Genomic DNA, 19,676 nt, shown 5'->3' with positions numbered 1-19,676 from the left:
GTTTTTTTATATGTTGTAAGCCCCTAGAGTGGCTGGGGAAACCAAGCCAGATTGGCAAGGTATAAACATTATTATTATTATTATTATTATTATTATTATTATTATTACTACTACAGATAGGTAGCCGTGTTGGTCTGCCATAAACGGACATAAATCTGACATCAGGAATCACAAGACAGAGAAACCAGTAGGAGAACACTTCAATCTCCCAGGACATTCTATACAAGATCTCAAAGTAGCTGTTCTATTACAAAGGAATTTCAGAAATAGACTGGAAAGAGAAGCTGCTGAATTGCAACTTATTACGAAACTTAAAACCATGGAGAGACCTGGTGTGAACAAAGACATTGGATTCTTATCTCATTATACATGACAAAGCCATTTTTCACCTTCTTATCCCTTGCTTTTTCCTGTAAGACCTATTGCAGTCGTTAAGAGTCGTCAACAGGCTCATCACAGCTATCTGCCAATCACCCATTGCCACCACCCTTCTGAGCAATACCCCTCCCCACCTTCTCACTATATAGAAGGGTCTGGTGACTTCTGTTTCAGTGTATCTGAAGAAGTGTGCATGCACACGAAAGCTCATACCTAGAACTAACTTAGTTGGTCTTTAAGGTGCTACTGGAAGGATTTTTTTGATTATTATTATTATTATTATTATTATTATTATTATTATTACTATTACTACCACTACTACTACTGCTACTACTACTACTACTGCTGGATATTGTGCTATACTTTTGGGGTGGGTGGGGAATGAGGGGCCAGCATTGAAACTGATGGTGTTTAATTGAATGCCCTTTGCCTTGTTTCTCAACCAAGAAGAACGTAGTGGGTTCACTTTTCCTTTCTGAAGTTCCCATCTCCTGAGGTTTGGTGCTATCACTGTCTAGGGCCAGCCTGAGATATTTTGCCACGTGAAGCAGGTGGCATAAAGCACACCACCATAGGCAAGTCTCCTGTGCAAGCCCAGTTGAGATGAGCTGTGGTCTCCTTATGCAACTTCTATTCAGTTGCACTTTCTGCTAGAGAACTCTGGTGACGCCATACCTGTTAGGCATTACAGTGTTCAACGTGGAGGTTTTCAGAAGTGCAAATAGCATCTGCTTGTGGTGGGCTGATAATTATCACAATCCTACCAAGTGGCTAGAGAGAATTCAATGCTTTCCTCCCTAATGGTGCCAATGGGGCATTTCCTGGGTTTAAATCACCTTGGCTGCTTGTTAGGATCCTAATACTTTTCAACCTCTTTCCCTGATACTTTTCTGCATTAAAAACAACAGTGCTGCATGGTCAGTGCATAGATGCAGTTAACATGGTGTCTGCTTTGGCCCTTTGTAGAGATGCTGAAACTTATAGGTCTCATTGTGCAGGAGTTTTTTGGAATGCCTCAGTGGACCTTTCTACCAGCTTTTTCTTAAGTAGACAAACATGAGCATTCCTCCCTTGGTGATGGGGAGCTGATCCCTGGATCACATTTTTCCACATTTGTTTCTTATTGCAGACACTGTCGTATACCATGCAAGTTCATGTGTCGCTGATCTTTTCGCCACTATGCCGGAGATTAGACTGAATACATTAAACTTGGGCAAAAGTATTAAGTTGCCAGTTTGGCTCACAGCCATTCTACAGCAGCCCCTAATGATGATTGTGAGTTTTCAGCACTGCTTTTAGTAGCTTTAAAATGCACCCACATCAGTTCAAATTAAAGAACCAAGTTAACTGAAGGAGGAAATGGCTGAATGCATCTTGTCCACGTCCTTTAGACCTTCCTTTTCTAAAAGCCGATGAAGTAAAAACATACATGTCCTTTCCCTCTGTATTTTCTTCTTTGATCAGATGTTGAGCGGGCCAGATGTATTGCAAACCAGTTGTTGTAACTATTGTGGCTTTTTTTTTCTTTGTTACAGGAGAAAACTTTGACCAGAGCCCCTTAAGAAGAACTTTCAAGTCCAAAGTCTTGGCTCACTATCCCCAGAACATAGAGTGGAACCCCTTTGATCAAGATGCAGTCAACATGGTATGTAGAGAAAATGCCTTCCAAAGAGAGGGCTCCTCCTTCCATTATTTTCCCCATCTCTATAGGAAGGCTGGTTTCTCTTGCATGCTTCAGCCTTCCTCTCTTCCTATCTCCTTCAGCCACAGTGTGAAAAGTAGGCTGGGGAGGCTGGGGGAAAGTAGCAGCGTAGGATTTTGGTGTAGTGATTTTTAAGGCTGCATATCAACTTGCAGTCCTCCCCACTTCTTTTTAATGCGCTGAGACCCACTGAGTTCCATGAGGCTTAATTTCCAAGTAAACGTGCATAGGATTGCCGCCTTAAATTAAGCAGAGAAGCTTTGGGTTAGTTTTCCCTTCTGTTGGCTTTTAGGCTGTCACACTGAACCGGTTTTCTGCTTGAAAGTATTCCTTTCAAAAAGAGTACGATTTTCAGATTATCCTTTGTCAACTGTTATTGGTGGAACACTAGTTTTGCCAGTGAATATTACTATTGTGTAAAGCAGTATTGAGCTTGGCAGAGTCTACTGTTTTGCTTTGCTTACTTGATCCCAAATTTAGAGCTAGGTACAAAATAGTGGCAAGGGATTTATTATTGGAATTACGGAGCAATCTGTCTGTGAAGCTTCCTCCCTTCTTTGTGGTCCCAAATACAGTCAGAAGTTCAGCATGCCTCTTCTGTTCAGAGCCACCTAGGGATCCCATCTACATTGCAAGGTCAAGGCTTCTTTTATCAGCAAGCACAGCCATAGAATCATAGAATTGTAGAGTTGGGAGGAACCCAAGGGTCATCTAGTCCATCCCCCTGCAATGCAGGAAAGCATCCATGACAGATGACCACCCAAACTCTGCTTTAAAAACCTCCAGGGTTTGTTTATTTATGCCCCTGACTCTTAAGCAGTCTACGGCCCCAGACTTTCATAGAATCATAGAGAGTTGGAAGAGACCCCAAGGGCCATCGAGTCCAACCCCCTGCCAAGCAGGAAACACCATCAGAGCACTCCTGACATATGGTTGTCAAGCCTCTGCTTTACAAGCCTCCTTCCCTCTTACCAGTTTTCTCTCCCTCCCGTTGTCCCCTTATGTAAGCCCTAAGTTCACCACATTCATGCTCATTTCCCCTATTCTTGCTTCAGTGAATAATGCCCATGTAAACACAGAAGTTCACTGTGTAGTTTTTATTCTGTGCAGAATGGTCTACAGCAGGGGTCAGCAAACTTTTCCAGCAGACGGCCGGTCCACTGTCCCTCAGAGCTTGTGGGGGGCCGAACTATACAAATAAACCAGAGATGCATTTTTAAATAAAAGGACACATTCTACTCATGTAAAAACATGCTGATTCTCGGACCATCTGCGGGCTGGATTTAGAAGGCGATTGGGTTGCATCCGGCCCCCAGGCCTTAGGTTGCCTACCCCTGGTCTACAGTCCTCATCAGAACCAAGTCGAAAACAGAACAGGCTACTTTAGGCCTTCTTCCTTACCTATTAATGACACTATTCTATATGATGATGGGGTGAAAACAATGTGCTAAGATAAATAATCCTTATGGAGCTGCTTCTGCCCCAAATCTTGTTTGTTGTCATTTTAAGGGCTGGGGAATAAAAGCCTCATTTAAGAGAGCATTTCTCTCTCCCCCGCTAACAATAACCATAGGCGGTTGCTAGCTTTCATTGCTCTTTTTCTTTCAGTATTAGCTTTATCATTGCCTTGCATTTCTGCCTGCCTTTTATATAAATAGCAATTGGTGGTCTTCCTTGGAGGCGAATGCATGAGCTTTTTTGAAGGTTAGCCCATGGGGGAAATTTCTGGGACTGCTGGATGCTAAACGGATTGCAAATGGCTTCTGAGAAATCTAGTTCATGGAAAAGGAGATAGGAAGGGGGAATCCTTTTACTAAACTGCAGCTCTCCATTTGTACTGAACCATGCAGGATGTAACACACATTGAAACCTCTGTTTTCTCACATACAGCAATGGCTGCTTTTCATCCTGCACTTAAATTATGGGGGAAATCCCAGGTGACTCATGTCCTTATCCATTGGCAAATGTAAATGTCCCCAAGCTGTTGCTTCTTATCCTTTCTTGCTTATTCCCCACCCCCACCCTGGGAATTAGTATTAAGTCCTTTCTATGTGACTATTTTAGGATCTATGAGCCTGGAAACGTAAGGGTGAGTAAGTCATAGCCCTGAAAAATGGTAGATCCTGCCGCAATCACTACCCTTGCTTGATCTACTCCCTACTGGCAGAATATTATTGGCTAGAATTGCAGGTGCCAAACTGTCTAATGAATATATGTTCATTTAATGTATTATTTCTTGGTTTGATTCCATTTGTGAATCACATCCCATATAATATCTCGAAGCATTTTCACAGGAAAAAAACATCAATGAAAACATGTGTGTTTATGAATAGACATGCATTTTCCTAACTTGTAAGTGTACTTTTGACAATAAAGAGTTGATTCCTCACTCAGGGATAAGACTGTTCTGCAAGTCCCTCTCACCACAAATCCTCAGGAGGACCACAAACAGAATTCCTTCCCCATCATTAGGATTGTGTTGTCTGGCACTAGAGGAGGTGCACATGCAAGAACTTGTGCCCTCAAGCTCTTTAGGGCTTTATAAATGATTGTCAATACCTTGAATTGTGGCCACTAGCTTACAGGCAGTCCTTGCTTTGCACTTACTAAATGCCCAACAAGACTCAGTCTCAGGGTTGTGGGTTCAAGCCCCACGTTGGGCAAAAGATTACTGCATTGCAGGGGGTTGGACTAGATGATCCTCGTAGTCCCTCCAAACTCTACAGTTCTGTGATTTTGTCTGTGTGTTTAATGTGGATGTACACATCCCACAGAGGCTTGTGTTACACATGATCTCTCTCTCTCACATACATACACCCAGGCACATGCAAATTATATATAAATATTTTGAATCTGCTGTTAAGTGGCAGGCAAGCCCACATCATATACCTCAGTGAGGCATTTCCAAATCTATGCTTCCTCCCATAGCTGTTGTCCAATATACCCCAAATATGTTTTGTTGTTGTTGAATCAATCTCAGTTTTAAATCTAGCCTGGAAAATCTCTGATTGCAGGATGTGGTGGTAAAAATGCTGCCCTGTGAGCATTAACAATCTGGAAACATTTTGAATGAATGCGTGGCTGCCATCCAGAAATAGCCTTTGTTGACATGAACCGTAAAATTGTAACACAGGCTATCAGTTAAATGAAATTAAACCCTGCTACTGAGTCATAGCCATACTGTTCTATGCATTAACTGTAAAAGGGATTTTGAGGACCCAGTCTGGATGACTCACGGTGATGACAGTACTAGATCTACACTTGTATGTCTCACTGTTCTGCTTCTAGTGCCAATGGTTGAGTTGCATTTCACATCTGGTAAATCAGTAATTTTAGTGTTCTCTGTAGCTAGTGGCATTGAGTGAGAATAATGGGATTTTACCTTGTTGGCTGCTAAACACAGTTATGCTTTGCCTTTATCTTTACAGTCAGTGGTGTCCAAACTTTTTTCAGAGAGGGCCAGATTTGATGAAGAGAGGGGCTTTTTTTAGGATTGAAGTTGAGCTTTTTTTAGGATTGAAGTTGTAGAGGTTTTTTAGGATTTTACCCCAGGAAATAAACTGCCACAGAGGCCAGATTAAACTGACCGGCGGGCTGTATTCGGCCCCCAAAACGGACTATAGACATGCCTGCTTTACACCTATGCTTCCACTACCAAAATTAATAAGAACATACATTTCTTTGTAACTTGTATAAAGTTGCTGCAGCTATTTGTTCCATGGAGAATCCTGGTTGGGTTTTCCTTTCTTCCTTTTTTCTGATTGCAGTTTCCTTGAACAATTTAGCTTTTGCTTGCTTAATTTTTTTACCAGTAAATTTTGCTCGCTTTTAAGAATTATGTGTACTCCACATTACTGACTGACAAAGGAAATAGAGGAGCTCTTGTTCGCTGCTTTATTGAGATACTCACATTTAACTCATGAGGCTGTAAATTAATTTATGAACGGTGGCAAATGGCCGTTGCAGTATAATTGTGCAAAGTCATTCCGTTTGCTTCGTAAAAAATACAAATTAAAGGCAATGCCCTTTTGTGCTTGAGGCTGGGAATCTTATTTTCAAGAGTGCAGATTTTTTTTAATTAACTGGTTTAACAAGATAGCTTTCTCCAACTTCTTCTGCCAGAAACATCTCCTGTGCAAAAACCCTCTTGAACCAAACAGGAATTATACAAATGGCGTGAGCTCCTGGGCGTTGCATTGGGGCCTGCACAGGAGAAACATCCTTGTAGGTTATACCAGGTGAAATTAGATGAGCTACTGATGTGTTGTGTTCCCCCTCCCCACTCTTCTTGCAGTTATGTATGCCCAAAGGGCTGTCCTTCAGGACTCAAACCGATAACAGAGACCCCCAGTTCCACTCGTTCATCATTACCCGGGAAGACGGTTCCCGCACTTACGGGTTCGTACTCACCTTTTACGAGGAGGTCACCAGCAAGCAGATTTGCACAGCTATGCAGACGCTTTATCAAATGCACAACGCAGAGCAATGCAACAGCGTCTGCGCCTCGTCGTCGTGCAGCATGGACTCCCTGGCAAGCAGCCTCGACGAAGGTGACTCCACGTCGCTGGCCAAGATGCAGCGCTACAACTCCTACGATATCAACAGGGACACGCTCTACGTCTCCAAGTGCATTTGCCTCATTGCTCCCCTTCCTTTCATGCAAGCCTGCAAGAAATTCCTCATCCAGCTTTACAAGGCAGTCACCTCCCAGCAACCTCCACCTTTACCCCTGGAGAGCTACATCCATAACATTCTTTATGAAGTGCCCCTTCCGCCTCCAGGAAGGTCTCTCAAATTCTACGGGGTCTATGAGCCTATCTTTTGCCAGAGGCCCGGGCCTAATGAACTCCCGCTATCCGACTACCCTCTCCGGGAGGCCTTTGAGTTATTGGGCTTGGAGAACCTCATCCAGGTTTTTACGTGTGTTCTCCTAGAAATGCAGATCCTTCTTTATTCTCAAGGTAAGCTGACTTAACTTTAGTTCAATCAGGTTGCTGAGTTTTCGTCTAACTTGCCCACACGAATGGTAATAGCGGGTGGTGTTTTCCCCCAGAAACAATGTTTTTAAAAGAACTGACCTGAAACAGCCAAACAATATCTTTTAGAGCCAAATGCATATATCTTAACAGAGTGCTCTGCATTCTCCTACAAATTTAGTCTAAGCACCAACTGAAGATTCACCATCGTTGCAAAGGCTGTGACTGTCTTCCAAGAAAATTATAACCTTCAGGACTACAGCAGTTTCTGTGGAAAGACGTTGCTTATTTTTGGGTGTTAACCCTTTTAACTGCTTAGCTCAGAGCATTTCACACCAGTGTTTTTCTTAACATATTTTAAATAGTTTGCAGGGTCTTCTGGACTGACTTTTAAAAGCAATTACCTCACTTTTTAATTTTTCTTCTGTTTCTGAATTTCTGTGCTGCCCCTTTGAAGGCGTGTGTGTGCACACATGTAATTTATTTGCTTATATATCATGTGTGTGTCATGAATATTGTGGGAAAGTGTGTGTTCCAACATTTTCAAAGTTATCCTGTTCTGAGGCTGTTAATACAGCTTCCTGGGGATAAGTGACAAATGCTACCAGCACAAGATTGCTACTAGAGAGGGGTGAATTAAACTGTTAACTCTGCAGAAAGGAGGAAATCTGTTTCGGATGTGTGCCTGCAAGCAATTTGAAGAAGAGTTTGAATTCTCCTGGCCTTGCAGTTTAAGCCTTTTTCTGTTCATGGGCATTTATTTGTTGTTATTTAATTTAAACATTTATATTCTTCCAGGGCAGTTTACAAAAACAAGATACTACATAAAATTAAAACATAACTAAGAACTAGGGGAGAGAATTTTTTAGTTATAGAGGGGAAAGTTTTAAAATTGTAAAAAAGATGCGGAAGAATAAACATTTCTTTGCCTGCACTGAAAGGACAGCAATGTTGGTGCCAGATAGGTGAATTCAAGCAGGTTTATCCCTCCAGATGTGGGGGCTGCCCTCCAGATGTGGGGCTACAGCCCCCATCATCCCTGACTATTGGTTATGCGGTCTGGGGATACTGCATTGGCTACCCCCTAATTTATTTATTTTGTGTATTAAATGTGTAGCCCATTATTCCTCCTAAAGGAACTGCAACCACCAAAAAGTTAAGAAGATAGAATTAAAAATAAAACAACAACAAAATAACTATGTTTTTAAATAACATTTAAGAAGAAAGACATCTGAAACAGTTTTTTAAACGAATAAGGTAATATATACATTTTTAAAAAAATTAAAGAACTCTCCAAAACTTTTTCCATCGTACATACTGGAACATTTTTGTTTTATGAAATTGATGATATGTGTTCAGGATATGTGTGGAAGAGTGTGCATGATGGTTGCTTGCCAGACCTTACGGGAGGAGCCACATTTTCACATTCCACCACTGGGGAAAAGTCACTTTGTGGTTTTGTAGGACAGAGCTTTCTCCGTGGTAGCACTGTGTCTTTGGAAGGCCAGTATTGTCATCCTTCTGGTGCCTGGCTAATTCTTTTTAAATTTTCTGAGGCTTTCGAAGTTTGGGTATGTATTAATACATTTAGATCCTGCCTTTCCTCTCAGGAGCTCAAGATGGCATGTGCAGACCTCACAACCACCCTGTGAGGTAGATCAGGCTGAAAGACAGTGCTTGGCCCAAAGTTACCCAGTGAGCTTCGGGGCTGAGTGGCGATTTGAACCCTGGTCTCCCAGGTCCTGGTCCTGCGCTCTTAACCACTACACCACCTTGTCCCTTGATTAATGTTTAGCTGATTAGTAGTTCAGCCTTCTCAGCTATTTTAAGGTGGCTGTATTTGTTCTGATGTTGAATTTTATTAAGTGTTATTTGTATTATTTGGTTGTTTTGTAACCTGTATAGCTGGATTTATTTTCAACAAATAATTAAATTGTTTATTTGCTGTTCCCTTTCAAAAAGTACATTTTCCTAAGCTTCTGCCCTCCTGAGAAGGCTTCATTGTGCCAGAGATAAAGAGGGAGTTTTGGCTGCCAGTGCCGCCCCCTAGCAATTTTAAATTCCTGGGTGAATACTGATCAAATTGTTTTTCTGTGCTGAAAGCCTGGCAGTATACTCTGATGTAGATAAGGCATAAAAAGAGATAATATACTTGAGAGGCAGTGGTTTTTATTTTGCTCATTAACGCTCCTCCAGCAGAGAGGTAATAAATAGGAAGCTATTCAGCTAATGGGAGGCAGTATAAAAGTGTAGACATGGCGCACATGCATTTAGAATGGATTTGACCTGTGTTTCCAAGCTAATACTTCTAAATTTAGTTTACAATGGTAGCCTCCCTCTTCTAAAGCCATATTTAAAGCTGTGTAAAGTTTGGACGCGGGTGGTGCTGTGGGTTAAACCACAGAGCCCTAGGGCTTGTCGATCAGAGGGTCGGCAGTTTGAATCCCCACAACGGGGTGAGCTCCCGTTGCTCGGTCCCTGCTCCTGCCACCCTAGCAGTTCAAAAGCACGAAGTGCAAGTAGATAAGTAGATACCACTCTGGCGGGAAGCTAAACGGCGTTTCCGTGTGCTGCTCTAGTTTGCCAGAAGCGGCTTAGTCATGCTGGCCACATGACCCGGAAGCTGTACGCTGGCTCCCTTGGCCAATAAAGCGAGATGAGCGCCACAACCCCAGAGTCGTCCGTGACTGGACCTAATGGTGAGGGGTCCCTTTAATGGATCAGGGAACGGAATACTTGAGAAGAGGGTGCATTTCATTCCATATGGCCCCCTGGTGGAGTGCTCTTAGTAAACATTTCAGTATTTCTTTTGACCCCTTTGGACCATGTGCTTGTAAGTCAAGAGGACTTTTTCTGTTGTGGGAAAAGGCATAAAACCTTTCCTTGTTAATCTGACTGTGTGTGTGTGTGTGCGCACGTGCGGACACACACAAAATTAATAGATGTGAAGGAGTCTAAACTGTGGGAATCCATTCTTAATTAACCAACTAGAGTTAATATGAATACAACTGTTCCGACTCAAGAAGAGAAATTTAATCACTGTTAACGCTGGTGAGCCACTTGACCATTTTCAGTTGGGATATATTTTACATTCATATTAAACTTTCACTTAGAGCCCCCCCCCCCAGAATCATTTGCACTTTCTAATATGGAAGAAGTAGTTGAAGATCAGGTTGGAATTGTTGGAACAGTATCAGGCAGCATCAGAAGAAGAACACTTTATATCAGTTATTGTACAAACATCCTTTCTGGCTAGAAACTTAATAGAATACACAGGAATAAAATGCTGACAGGGTACTGGTGAGTTTGAGAGTACTGGCTTGGAATCTTGTTTTAAAAATAAGTCCTAGGGTGCATTTCACGTTTGTGTAGTTAGTTTTGATTTTCCGTCAAGGTGGATTTGCAGGCTGCCTTGCTTCCTGGAGCCTGCTAACACGTGAGCTGAAAATTCAGCCTGATGAACAATAATGAGCAAAAACGGGCATGACAGCCGTTGCTCCCCTTGCTGTTGGTTCCTTTCTTGTCCCATCTGCATATTGTTCTTCCTCTGGCAATTCAGCAGAGCAATGTACATAATTCTGCTTTGCCGTTCTCCTGGTGTTCATCTTAAATTCACTTTTTAAATTTTGTAACATAGCTGGATGTGTCTATTAAAATTTCATAGCTTTCTTTGTGTAATAGTTCTGGAGTTAATATTTCAATCCGTTTTAAACAAGCAGTGAGCTCGTGCCGCACACTTAAATCAAGCTGACGAATAGCTGCAAAACATGCTCGGTGGGTTTAAGAATTGCTCTGCACTTGCCATCTGTCTAATGCTGAAGTGTTGATGGCTTTTTAAGAGGAGCGATATAGTAATTCTGTCTTGGTTTCCTCTGTTTAGACTACCAGCGTCTAATGACGGTTGCAGAAGGGATCACCACTCTGCTGTTCCCATTTCAGTGGCAACATGTCTACGTCCCCATCCTCCCAGCCTCTCTCCTGCATTTCCTCGATGCTCCTGTACCTTACTTGATGGGCCTGCAGTCGAAGGAGGGAACAGACCGTTCCAAACTGGAGCTTCCCCAAGAGGTGACTGTTGCACACTGCTGAACCTTAGGGCTGTGTGCAGTGCTGAATATTGGCAACCTGACTTCAGGATGCCTTGTTCTGTTGTTAAAACTTGCTGTGAGCTATATAATTCCACATGGGTATTCCTGGTTTTTCTGTGCATTTGTAGCAAAACCATGGGCTCTGTATTTGGGCATGGATCCTCTCTGGATAGGAACATCAAAGTAAGGCTTTATGAATGCAATCTAAATACTCTAACTGTTTCTCTTACTCAATCCAAGAACAAGATCTCTTTAGGTGCAGCTGTGGCACAAAAACATTTTTACACTTGTCATTGTTTACATGTCCTGGCACTTCAGAAGTTTTTTTTTTAATGGTTTTTCTGACTATTGGGCTATGAAGAAGCATATTCCCTGACCAGTTTTGTACCATTTGTTGTATGGAAGTACCTCCATCTACCCAGTCAAGCCCCAGTAGCATTGAATTGCCTTTTTCCAGTTTGTGTGTGTGTCCCATTTATTAGTGCTGCTGGCCATCACCAGTCATTTAATTTAGTTTATTACTGTTGACAGCTGTTTCCCTGCATCTCTTCCTGTTTCTAACAAGGTGGTTCAAATATATATATATACACACACACACACACACACACACACACACACACATGCCACTTGTTAGGATTTTATCTCAAGTGCACAAAGGTTTTATTTTTAGCCCCAAGAGTGTGGGGCTTGGCCTGAACAATGAAAGGAACACTGAAATGAACCTTTGTTCACTAGTATTCGTGTGCCAGAAGACTGAATGGTTTTACCATCTTGTGGAAAGCGCTGTTTCAAAATGCCACCATTAAATGCAGCTCCTCCCCTTCTCTGTTACCTAGAGTCATTTTTCGGTAGATGTAGGAGTAGAAAGAAAAGACTAAAAATCAGATACCATTAACAGTTTCAGTCTGCCTTGCATAAAAGATGACCTCACCTCCCTAGTGTATGGGAATGTGCAACATGGAGTTGAGCTTATCTTGTAGATCCTCCTTCTACACTCAATTTATTTTGGCATTTTTTCTCACCCATGTTGTTATTGACACAAGGGTCGACTATAAAATAATAAATGCAGGTCCTCATTCTCACAATATAATATGTAAAACGAATAGATAAAGCTAATGCTCAAATAAACTGGAATGAAGTTTTATAAAATCTGAACACCAAATGCTTGGGAAAGTAATTAAGCTGACACCGAAAAGATAACACCGTAGATGCCAGTTGAACTTCTGAACCTTGCAGTCCTTCCCTGCTTCATGTCCTGTTTTTAAAATATATCTCTAAGCATATGAGGCAGCTAATTAATGTAATTTGGGGATTTAGTTCAGATTCCTGCCTTTTCCTTCCTGTGAGAAGCGCGTTGCAAGTGGACTTCTTCAACACACCCTAGAGAAAACAACCGAGTGCTGGTACCAATTAAATATCAGTTCAAAGACTGACTAGAATGAGTTGCCGTTGCCCTTGTGAATATCTAGGTCTCCTGTTATGCTACTTTGTCATGGTTGGTACATCTGAGGCCTCAGCTCCCTTGCGGGGAAACAAGCTGGATTCAGCACAGCAAATTCATGAGCAATGAATTTCAGACTCAAACTGAGTCGTGGGGGTGGGGAATAGTAATCTCTTCCAAGGCACCACTCTTTATTTTGAGGGTTTACTGGTTTATGTAAAAGTTGGGTTACTTTCTATTTCCAAACAAAAGATCCCCGTGTATGTGGTGAAACCATTGTGTATATTTTTGAAGCCAGCCTCACCGTTGGACAGGCGACAAACACTTGGGCACTACTAGAGGGGAGCCAATAGCTCATTCTTGGATTTTCTATATAAGTACTTTAGTGGGAGAGAATATTTGGATTAAGCTGCCTCTGGCATGAATATTTTGCCCATACCACAATCAGTTGGAAAGGTTTGTTTTGTTTTGTTTTGTTTGTTTAAAGTCTTCCCAATGATTTCCCTGTAAAGATAGCCCTGCCTGTTCAAAGTGACTTCTGAATATTTTATGTGTGCTGATGGGTTATCATTGCCTATGTATTTCTTATGTTGCCGTTGTTGATGTGATACTTGAAGTTGCATTTTTTAGTGTGTTGATGATTAGTATATTTCAAACACTTTGTCTCCAAGAGACTATTTCACACACCCCAAGAGACTATTTCTGTATTAGGCAACTAATACATTTAATAATAATATTTGGCTTCCCCCCCCCCCAGGCTAACCTCTGCTTCGTGGATATCGATAACCACTTTATTGAGTTACCAGAGGAACTTCCTCAGTTTCCCAACAAGCCGGATTTCATCCAGGAAATCTCCGAAGTTCTGCTTCAGTTTGGAATTCCCCTTGAGGGCACTCTCCATTGTAGCGAGAGTGCCACCAAGTTTAAGAACCTAGTCCTCAATGACTTGGCCAATGACAAAAAAAATGGGAACGTACCAAGCAACACCATCAACATGTATGAGTTGCTCAAGGGCAATGAGACTATTGCTCGCCTCCACGCTTTGGCAAAGAGAACAGGGGTGACAGTGGATAAAATGAGCATCAACATTCCTCTGGAAGAGAAGGAAAGGAATGTTAAGCTCCAGTGTGAAGATGGGGAGCTGAGGGACTACAAACTGAACGTTCAGCTACGAGAGGTCTTCGCCAACCGCTTCACACAGATGTTTTCTGACTATGATGCTTTCGTCATTCAAGCAGCGCAAGACAGGGAATCGTGGCTGACCAACAGGGAACAGATGCAAAACTTTGACAAAGTAAAAGCAGCCAAATATTTTCCTTGTAACAATCAATTCGGTTGCTTTGCCTTTTGAAGGCTCGGAGCTCACTGGTAGAGCACACGATCTTATTTGCAGCACCCTAAGTTCAGTCCCCTATCTCCAGTTTAAATACTTTTTGAATTAGAGAATACTGAGTTAGAGTGGCCATATGGTTTGGCATTAAGGCAGTTTCATGTCGATAGTTATATAATTAGATTCTCTTCCCATTCAAAGAGCAAAAGCTCTTTTCGAATTTGGGCACCACAAATTGCTTAGCAAGTGTAAATGGAGATGGCTGCTATTTAGGTCAGGGGTGAGGAACCTATGGCTTTCCAGATGTTGTTGGGCTCTGTTAACACCCAGACTCCCATCCATTCCCACATGGCCAGTTGTCAGGGGTGATGGGAGCTGTGGAAAAGCAGGTCCCCTCACCCATGATTTAGATGCAGCCTGGTTTTGTCTAGGCCTTGTTAGGTGACTGGTTTATTTTTCTTACTAGAAAATACTTAAGCTGCATGTTGAGTAAGAGGAGGAGCACTTGAGGAGGCAGCTGATGAAATAACTTCTCAAATTGATCCAAAATGATGCTGACATGGATTTTTCTCTTTTTTGAACCGTAGATTTGGTGTAGAAAATTTATCAGAATCTTGTGGAATTTCTTTATTGTCAGTAATGGCAAAGGTGTCCTTCCTTTGTTCAAAATATATATATATTTATGGAGTAGTCTTTGTGACCAAGTCACAAAGTGACTTGGGTAAGATATTTGGCCCTTGGTGTCTATGCTGAAAAAAGTGCCTCTCAGCCAAAAAAGTAGCAAATAGGAACTCTAGACTGGTGAGACATTTTGGATTGGAGATATTGGTGCAATAATGTTTTTTATTTTCTTACCTCTGACACTTTTTGTTGTGTCACATTAAACCATAGTTTAAAACTAACTACGGTTAAATGTGAACAAGTTCTCATGATGCTCCTCCCTCTCCTGTTCACTGGTCTGGCTTGTGTCCTTTGAACTTGGGCTTATGAATTGTTTGCTCCAAAGAATCTTGAGTATTAAGACGAGAGCAGATCTTGGTGACTGCTTGTAGCTTTAAGGGAGGAAACAAACCACAAGTCTGGGTTTGGATGACATTGTAAGCCAGACTGCAGGCTCTTTCATTTGTAGTGCAGCTTGAGTAGGGGAGGAGTGCTACAGAACTGCCTGAGCTCACTGGCATTAAACCATAGTTTCTTTTCAATTTGGTTTAGTGTGACGTGCCAACTAGGTCACTGTTGGCTATTGGGCTATGCATGCTCCCTGTGAAAGTATGCTTAGGACAGAATTGGACAATTACTGAAATGGAAAACGAGTGTACTGCAAGGTGTAACTTTTTCTTTTGGGTTCCCTCAACTCTAGGCTTCATTTCTCTCTGACCAACCTGAGCCTTACCTCCCATTCCTCTCACACTTCATTGAAACTCAAATGTTTGCAACATTCATCGACAATAAAATTATGTCCCATTGGGAAGAAAAAGACCCATTTTTGCGAGTGTTTGATTCCCGAATCGAGAAGATAAGGCTGTATAATGTCCGGGTTCCTTCGCTAAGAACGTCTACATATCAGAAGTGCAACACACTGAAAGAAGCAGGTATGTACAGGTCTATCAGTTGTCAGTGTACAAGCTTCAAAAGAGAGAGAGAAAAAGAGAGGAAGAGAGAGAGAGAGGGAGAAAGAAAGAAAGAAAGAAAGAAAGAAAGAAAGAAAGAAAGAAAGAAAGAGACAGAAAGATACTAGCTACTCAGAAGTTGTATTTTACCCTATTTGATTTAGTTAATTCATTTGCTTTAATTTACATCCCTCCTTTGAGTCCCCTTCACCACCTTTGAGGCACCTTACAGTGCAGTAAAACAAAAAGGAGCAATGCAAAACACCTCAAGAAAAACAAAGCATTAAATTGGGTTAGTACAATCTGAGAGTTCATGGAAACCAGCAGGAGAATCAGAATTAAAAATCTAATTTGCCAGCCCACCCCCTAAAACCTTCTACAATAAAAAATGTTGACTGGATCCATTTAGAATGTAAAAGTCCCCGTGGAAGGATTTAGCTGTGCAATTCCTTTTTACCTGTGAAAGCTATTCTACTGTCACTGAAGGTATTTATTGCAGCTGGCTAGATATGATCTGTCAAACTGTGTTGTTTTTCCATTTTCTTTTATGTTTAGAAATGAAACACTGGGATTTAAATAGCCAAACAAAAAAGTTTAATTTGTGTTTGAAACCATTTTAAATTTTCAGGTCTGCTTTTTCTTCAGAGGCTAGTTTCGGTTGATATGGTGGCACCAGAACCTCATGCGCTTCGAGTTGATAGTAGTATCAAGTTTCCTTCTGATCTCTTAACCCCACAGATCTGAATCCAACACCCAGTGTTTGTTTGACTAACACACAGGCATGGAATCTTGTGTTCCTTCACCTCCAGCGTTTTGCTCCAGTTGTTCACCAAGGAACAGAGTTGGTTTTGAATAAGGACATACTGATATTTCAGCCCGCGTTTTGAGAAGCAGCTTCCCTCATTCCCATTTAGCAATGATGACTCAAGCGATATGCTGTTGGTGAACATTTTTTTTAGGAGTCCCTAATAGTAAGCATGGTCCTGTCTACTAATGGCCTCTGTTCTTGCCATAGCTGTCAACTTTTCCCTTTACTTGTGAGGAATCCTATTCGGAATAAGGGAATTTCCCTTAAAAAAGGGAAAAGTTGACAGCTATGGTTCTTGCCTCACCTATATAGACTGACCACCACTTACCTCAGGTGTGCTGGATCCAGAGATAGATCCTGCCTGTGGAAGAAAAGCTCCTTGGTTTCAGTTAACTAAAAAAGAAATTGTTGGTGTGTTAATTGCTATTTTCAGCTCAGGCCATTGAACAGCGGCTGACGAAGATTGATCACACTGCAATCCATCCTCATTTGCTTGATATGAAGATAGGCCAAGGCAAATATGAACAGGGCTTCTTCCCTAAGCTTCAGCCAGACGTGCTGGCAGCTGGGCCAACGAACAACAAGTAAGCTTTTGCAGCTGTAATAACCCCTTGGAATGCATGGGAATAGTTCTTTCAGTGTAGTCTCTAGGCTGCTTTGCCACTTTAGGATTCCATTCCCTCAGTCACTGAAAAACCCCCAGCGATACCTAGATATGAGCTTGCCCCTTCCCCTTGGCAGCATTACTCCAGCTGTTTTGGGCCTACAATTCCCATCATCCCTGACCACTGGTCCTGTTAGCTAGGGATGATGGGAGTTGTAGTGCCAAAACAGCTGCAGGGCCAAGTTTGGCCATCATTGCATAGCGTACCTTCTATGAGGCTTTCCTGTGAAGAGTATCCAGTAGCTTCAGGTGCTGCAGCCTATGCCAAATCACTTTGAGGATATATTGCAGAAGCCTTGTGTTAAACTCACTGGTTAGCTATAGATGACCAGAGATTTCATGTAGCTAAGTTCTATGTGGGTGAGTGAGTAGACTGGCTGCAGTGGAAGAGAAACTCCTCCAGCCTCAGCCTGAATGGAAATGCAGGGTAGCTGTAAAAACCACCTTTTCACCAGGTAGGTTAGCAGAGAAGGGACAAAGTTCAGGTATGGGGCTTCTCTTCCTCTGTGGAAACACAAGCTTTTATAGCATCTTAGCACACTAGAAAAAAAATTACAATTTACAGTGGTGCCTCGCAAGACGAAATTAATCCGTTCCCCGAGTCTCTTCGTCTTGCGGTTTTTTCGTCTTGCGAAGCACGGCTATTAGTGGATTAGCGCTATTAGTGGCTTAGAAAAAGGGGGGGAGGGAAAAAAACTCGCAAGAACTCGCAAGACGTTTCGTCTTGCGAAGCAAGCCCATAGGGAAATTCGTCTTGCGAAGCACCTCAAAAGACGGAAAACTCTTTCGTCTAGAGAGTTTTTTGTCTTGCGAGGCATTCGTCTTGCGGGGCACCACTGTACATGCTAGTTGCTATGGGCTTATTTACAAGGCTATATTATTCCAGTACTATATCATCTGCACTGACGCTTCCTGTTATCCCCTGGACATTGTATTTTGTTCTTGCCAGTTACAAGCTTTGTATTTGGAGCTGAACTATAAGCATTTAACCTGTTATGAAATGTTGATTTTTCGAGTTCCAATCAGAGTCTCCAGATTCTCTTTTTCTGGTAACAAAAGGAGTTATAATCAAGCAGGAGCAGACATCTTCATTGGGTTTTCTTTGATTGATTTTAAACTGCAGGTTAACTTGGAGGGAATCAGAACACGTATGCTGTGAAATCAAAGTAATTAAATAAGCTCTCTAATACACTAATCTCCACTGATTATCCTGTAATTCTTTGTAATTACTTACAAAGGAGCATAATGCGTCACATGTATTGGTTTGGTAGAGCAACCAGCAAAATGAGCACAAGAGCCGTTTACATCTCTGAATGTTTTTGCAGATGGAGTAAGAAACCCTGGATTTTTATCTTTAGCAGTGTCCTCTATACTGTACATGAGGGAGAATGATTTTGATACTGGCACCCCAATTGTGGAGCACCCTTCCCTTCCAGGTTTAATGGGCACTGATCCTGTTGGGCCTCAGCACCAGTTAAAAATGTGCTTGTTTGCCCAGGCCTTTTGCTGAATTATTACTGATGAAGATGCCCTGACTGATTTGTTGTATTGAGGTTATATTAGTATTTTTATATAGCATGGTTTTATTGGGTGGTATTCAACCAGGTTTTATGTTGAGTAGATCCATTGAAGCTAATGGGCCTAACTTAGTCATGTTCATTAATTTCAGTGGTCTGCTCTGAGAAAAACCTAATTGAATTCCACCCATTATGTTTTATGCCTTTTGTTTATTATATTGTATCCTGCCTTGGACTTGGATTTAATGAAGAGTGTGACGTTTGGGGTATGTTCATTCCAGTGTAGGAAAGTGTGGGGAAGGGGGAGTTAATGCAGGGAAAAGTTCCTGCCCTCTTTTTCTTTTAAGGAAACCAGGGAGGGGCACATTCCAGTATGAAGATTTGGTAGTATTGACTTGCTGCCCTGGAAGAAAACTTGTTTCTCCTTACCAGGCATCTATAACAACATCAGAGCACTAGTATTTGTAACACTTATGATCTCAGCTGACTTTGGCTTTTGTAAATGTGTTTAAATGTAGACATTCTCTAAGAAGGCCCTTAGAAGAGCTGAGATCCAGTGTGGCCTGGTGGGTCTGTGAGCTTACGGTAGGTATTCTCCTGCAGCTGGACAGGGGAATACCTAAGACAAACCCTTTCCCACCTAGTTGGCCTGTGGAAGTCTCTTCCAGTTGGAATTCATTTAATTGTTCAGAAACAGATGAGAGTGGGGGCGTCCAATGCTGGCATCCAGCAAAATGTGGGCATGAACAAGTGGGCGTGTTCAGGGTAGGAGAGGCTGAGTCAGTGCAAAGAGAAACTGAGCAGGAAGACCAAAGAGTCTCCCATGTGCTGTGGATTTTTGAGAGGATATTTAGTGAGACTTTCCATGGGCATCATAGGAGACTCTGGTTGGGCACACAATCATTTGTAAATGCCACATTGGCAACCTCTGACCTAGCCAGTGAAGAGTAACTTGGAATGTCTCCATGGCATCCTCTCTTTTCTTCATTTTCTCTCTTGTCACCATCTGTCTAGTTCATGGGTTGGCAACCTAAGGCCCAGGGGCCGGATCCGGCCTGCAGACGGTCCAGGAATCAGCATGTTTTTACATTAGTAGAATGTGTCCTTTTATTTAAAATGAATCTCTGGGTTATTTGTGGGGCATAGGAATTCATTCATTTCC

The 19,676-nt window shown here is 42.0% G+C and overlaps 1 protein-coding gene across 6 annotated transcripts in view; it reads left to right on the top strand.

The window, feature by feature from the left end:
- The window catches only part of DENND5B (DENN domain containing 5B), a 95,346-nt gene that overhangs the window by 49,335 nt on the left and 26,335 nt on the right, over positions 1 to 19,676 (top strand). For 3 of the 6 annotated variants that reach the window (XM_079992152.1, XM_079992153.1, XM_079992155.1), the window contains 7 exons: positions 1,914 to 2,023; positions 6,375 to 7,041; positions 10,937 to 11,124; positions 13,343 to 13,879; positions 15,276 to 15,507; positions 16,154 to 16,225; positions 16,767 to 16,917. In XM_079992152.1, coding sequence (XP_079848278.1) covers positions 1,914 to 2,023; positions 6,375 to 7,041; positions 10,937 to 11,124; positions 13,343 to 13,879; positions 15,276 to 15,507; positions 16,154 to 16,225; positions 16,767 to 16,917 — 1,957 coding nt within the window. The remainder of the gene's footprint in view (positions 1 to 1,913; positions 2,024 to 6,374; positions 7,042 to 10,936; positions 11,125 to 13,342; positions 13,880 to 15,275; positions 15,508 to 16,153; positions 16,226 to 16,766; positions 16,918 to 19,676) is intronic. The other 3 variants (XM_079992154.1, XM_079992157.1, XM_079992156.1) reach the window with 1 other exon arrangement.

The sequence above is a fragment of the Podarcis cretensis genome (genome assembly GCF_951804945.1).
Source record: "Podarcis cretensis genome assembly, chromosome: 10".
Lineage (NCBI taxonomy): Eukaryota > Metazoa > Chordata > Lepidosauria > Squamata > Lacertidae > Podarcis > Podarcis cretensis.
The sequence above is the reverse complement of the archived record's forward strand: the minus strand, read 5'-3'. Positions and strand labels throughout refer to the sequence as shown.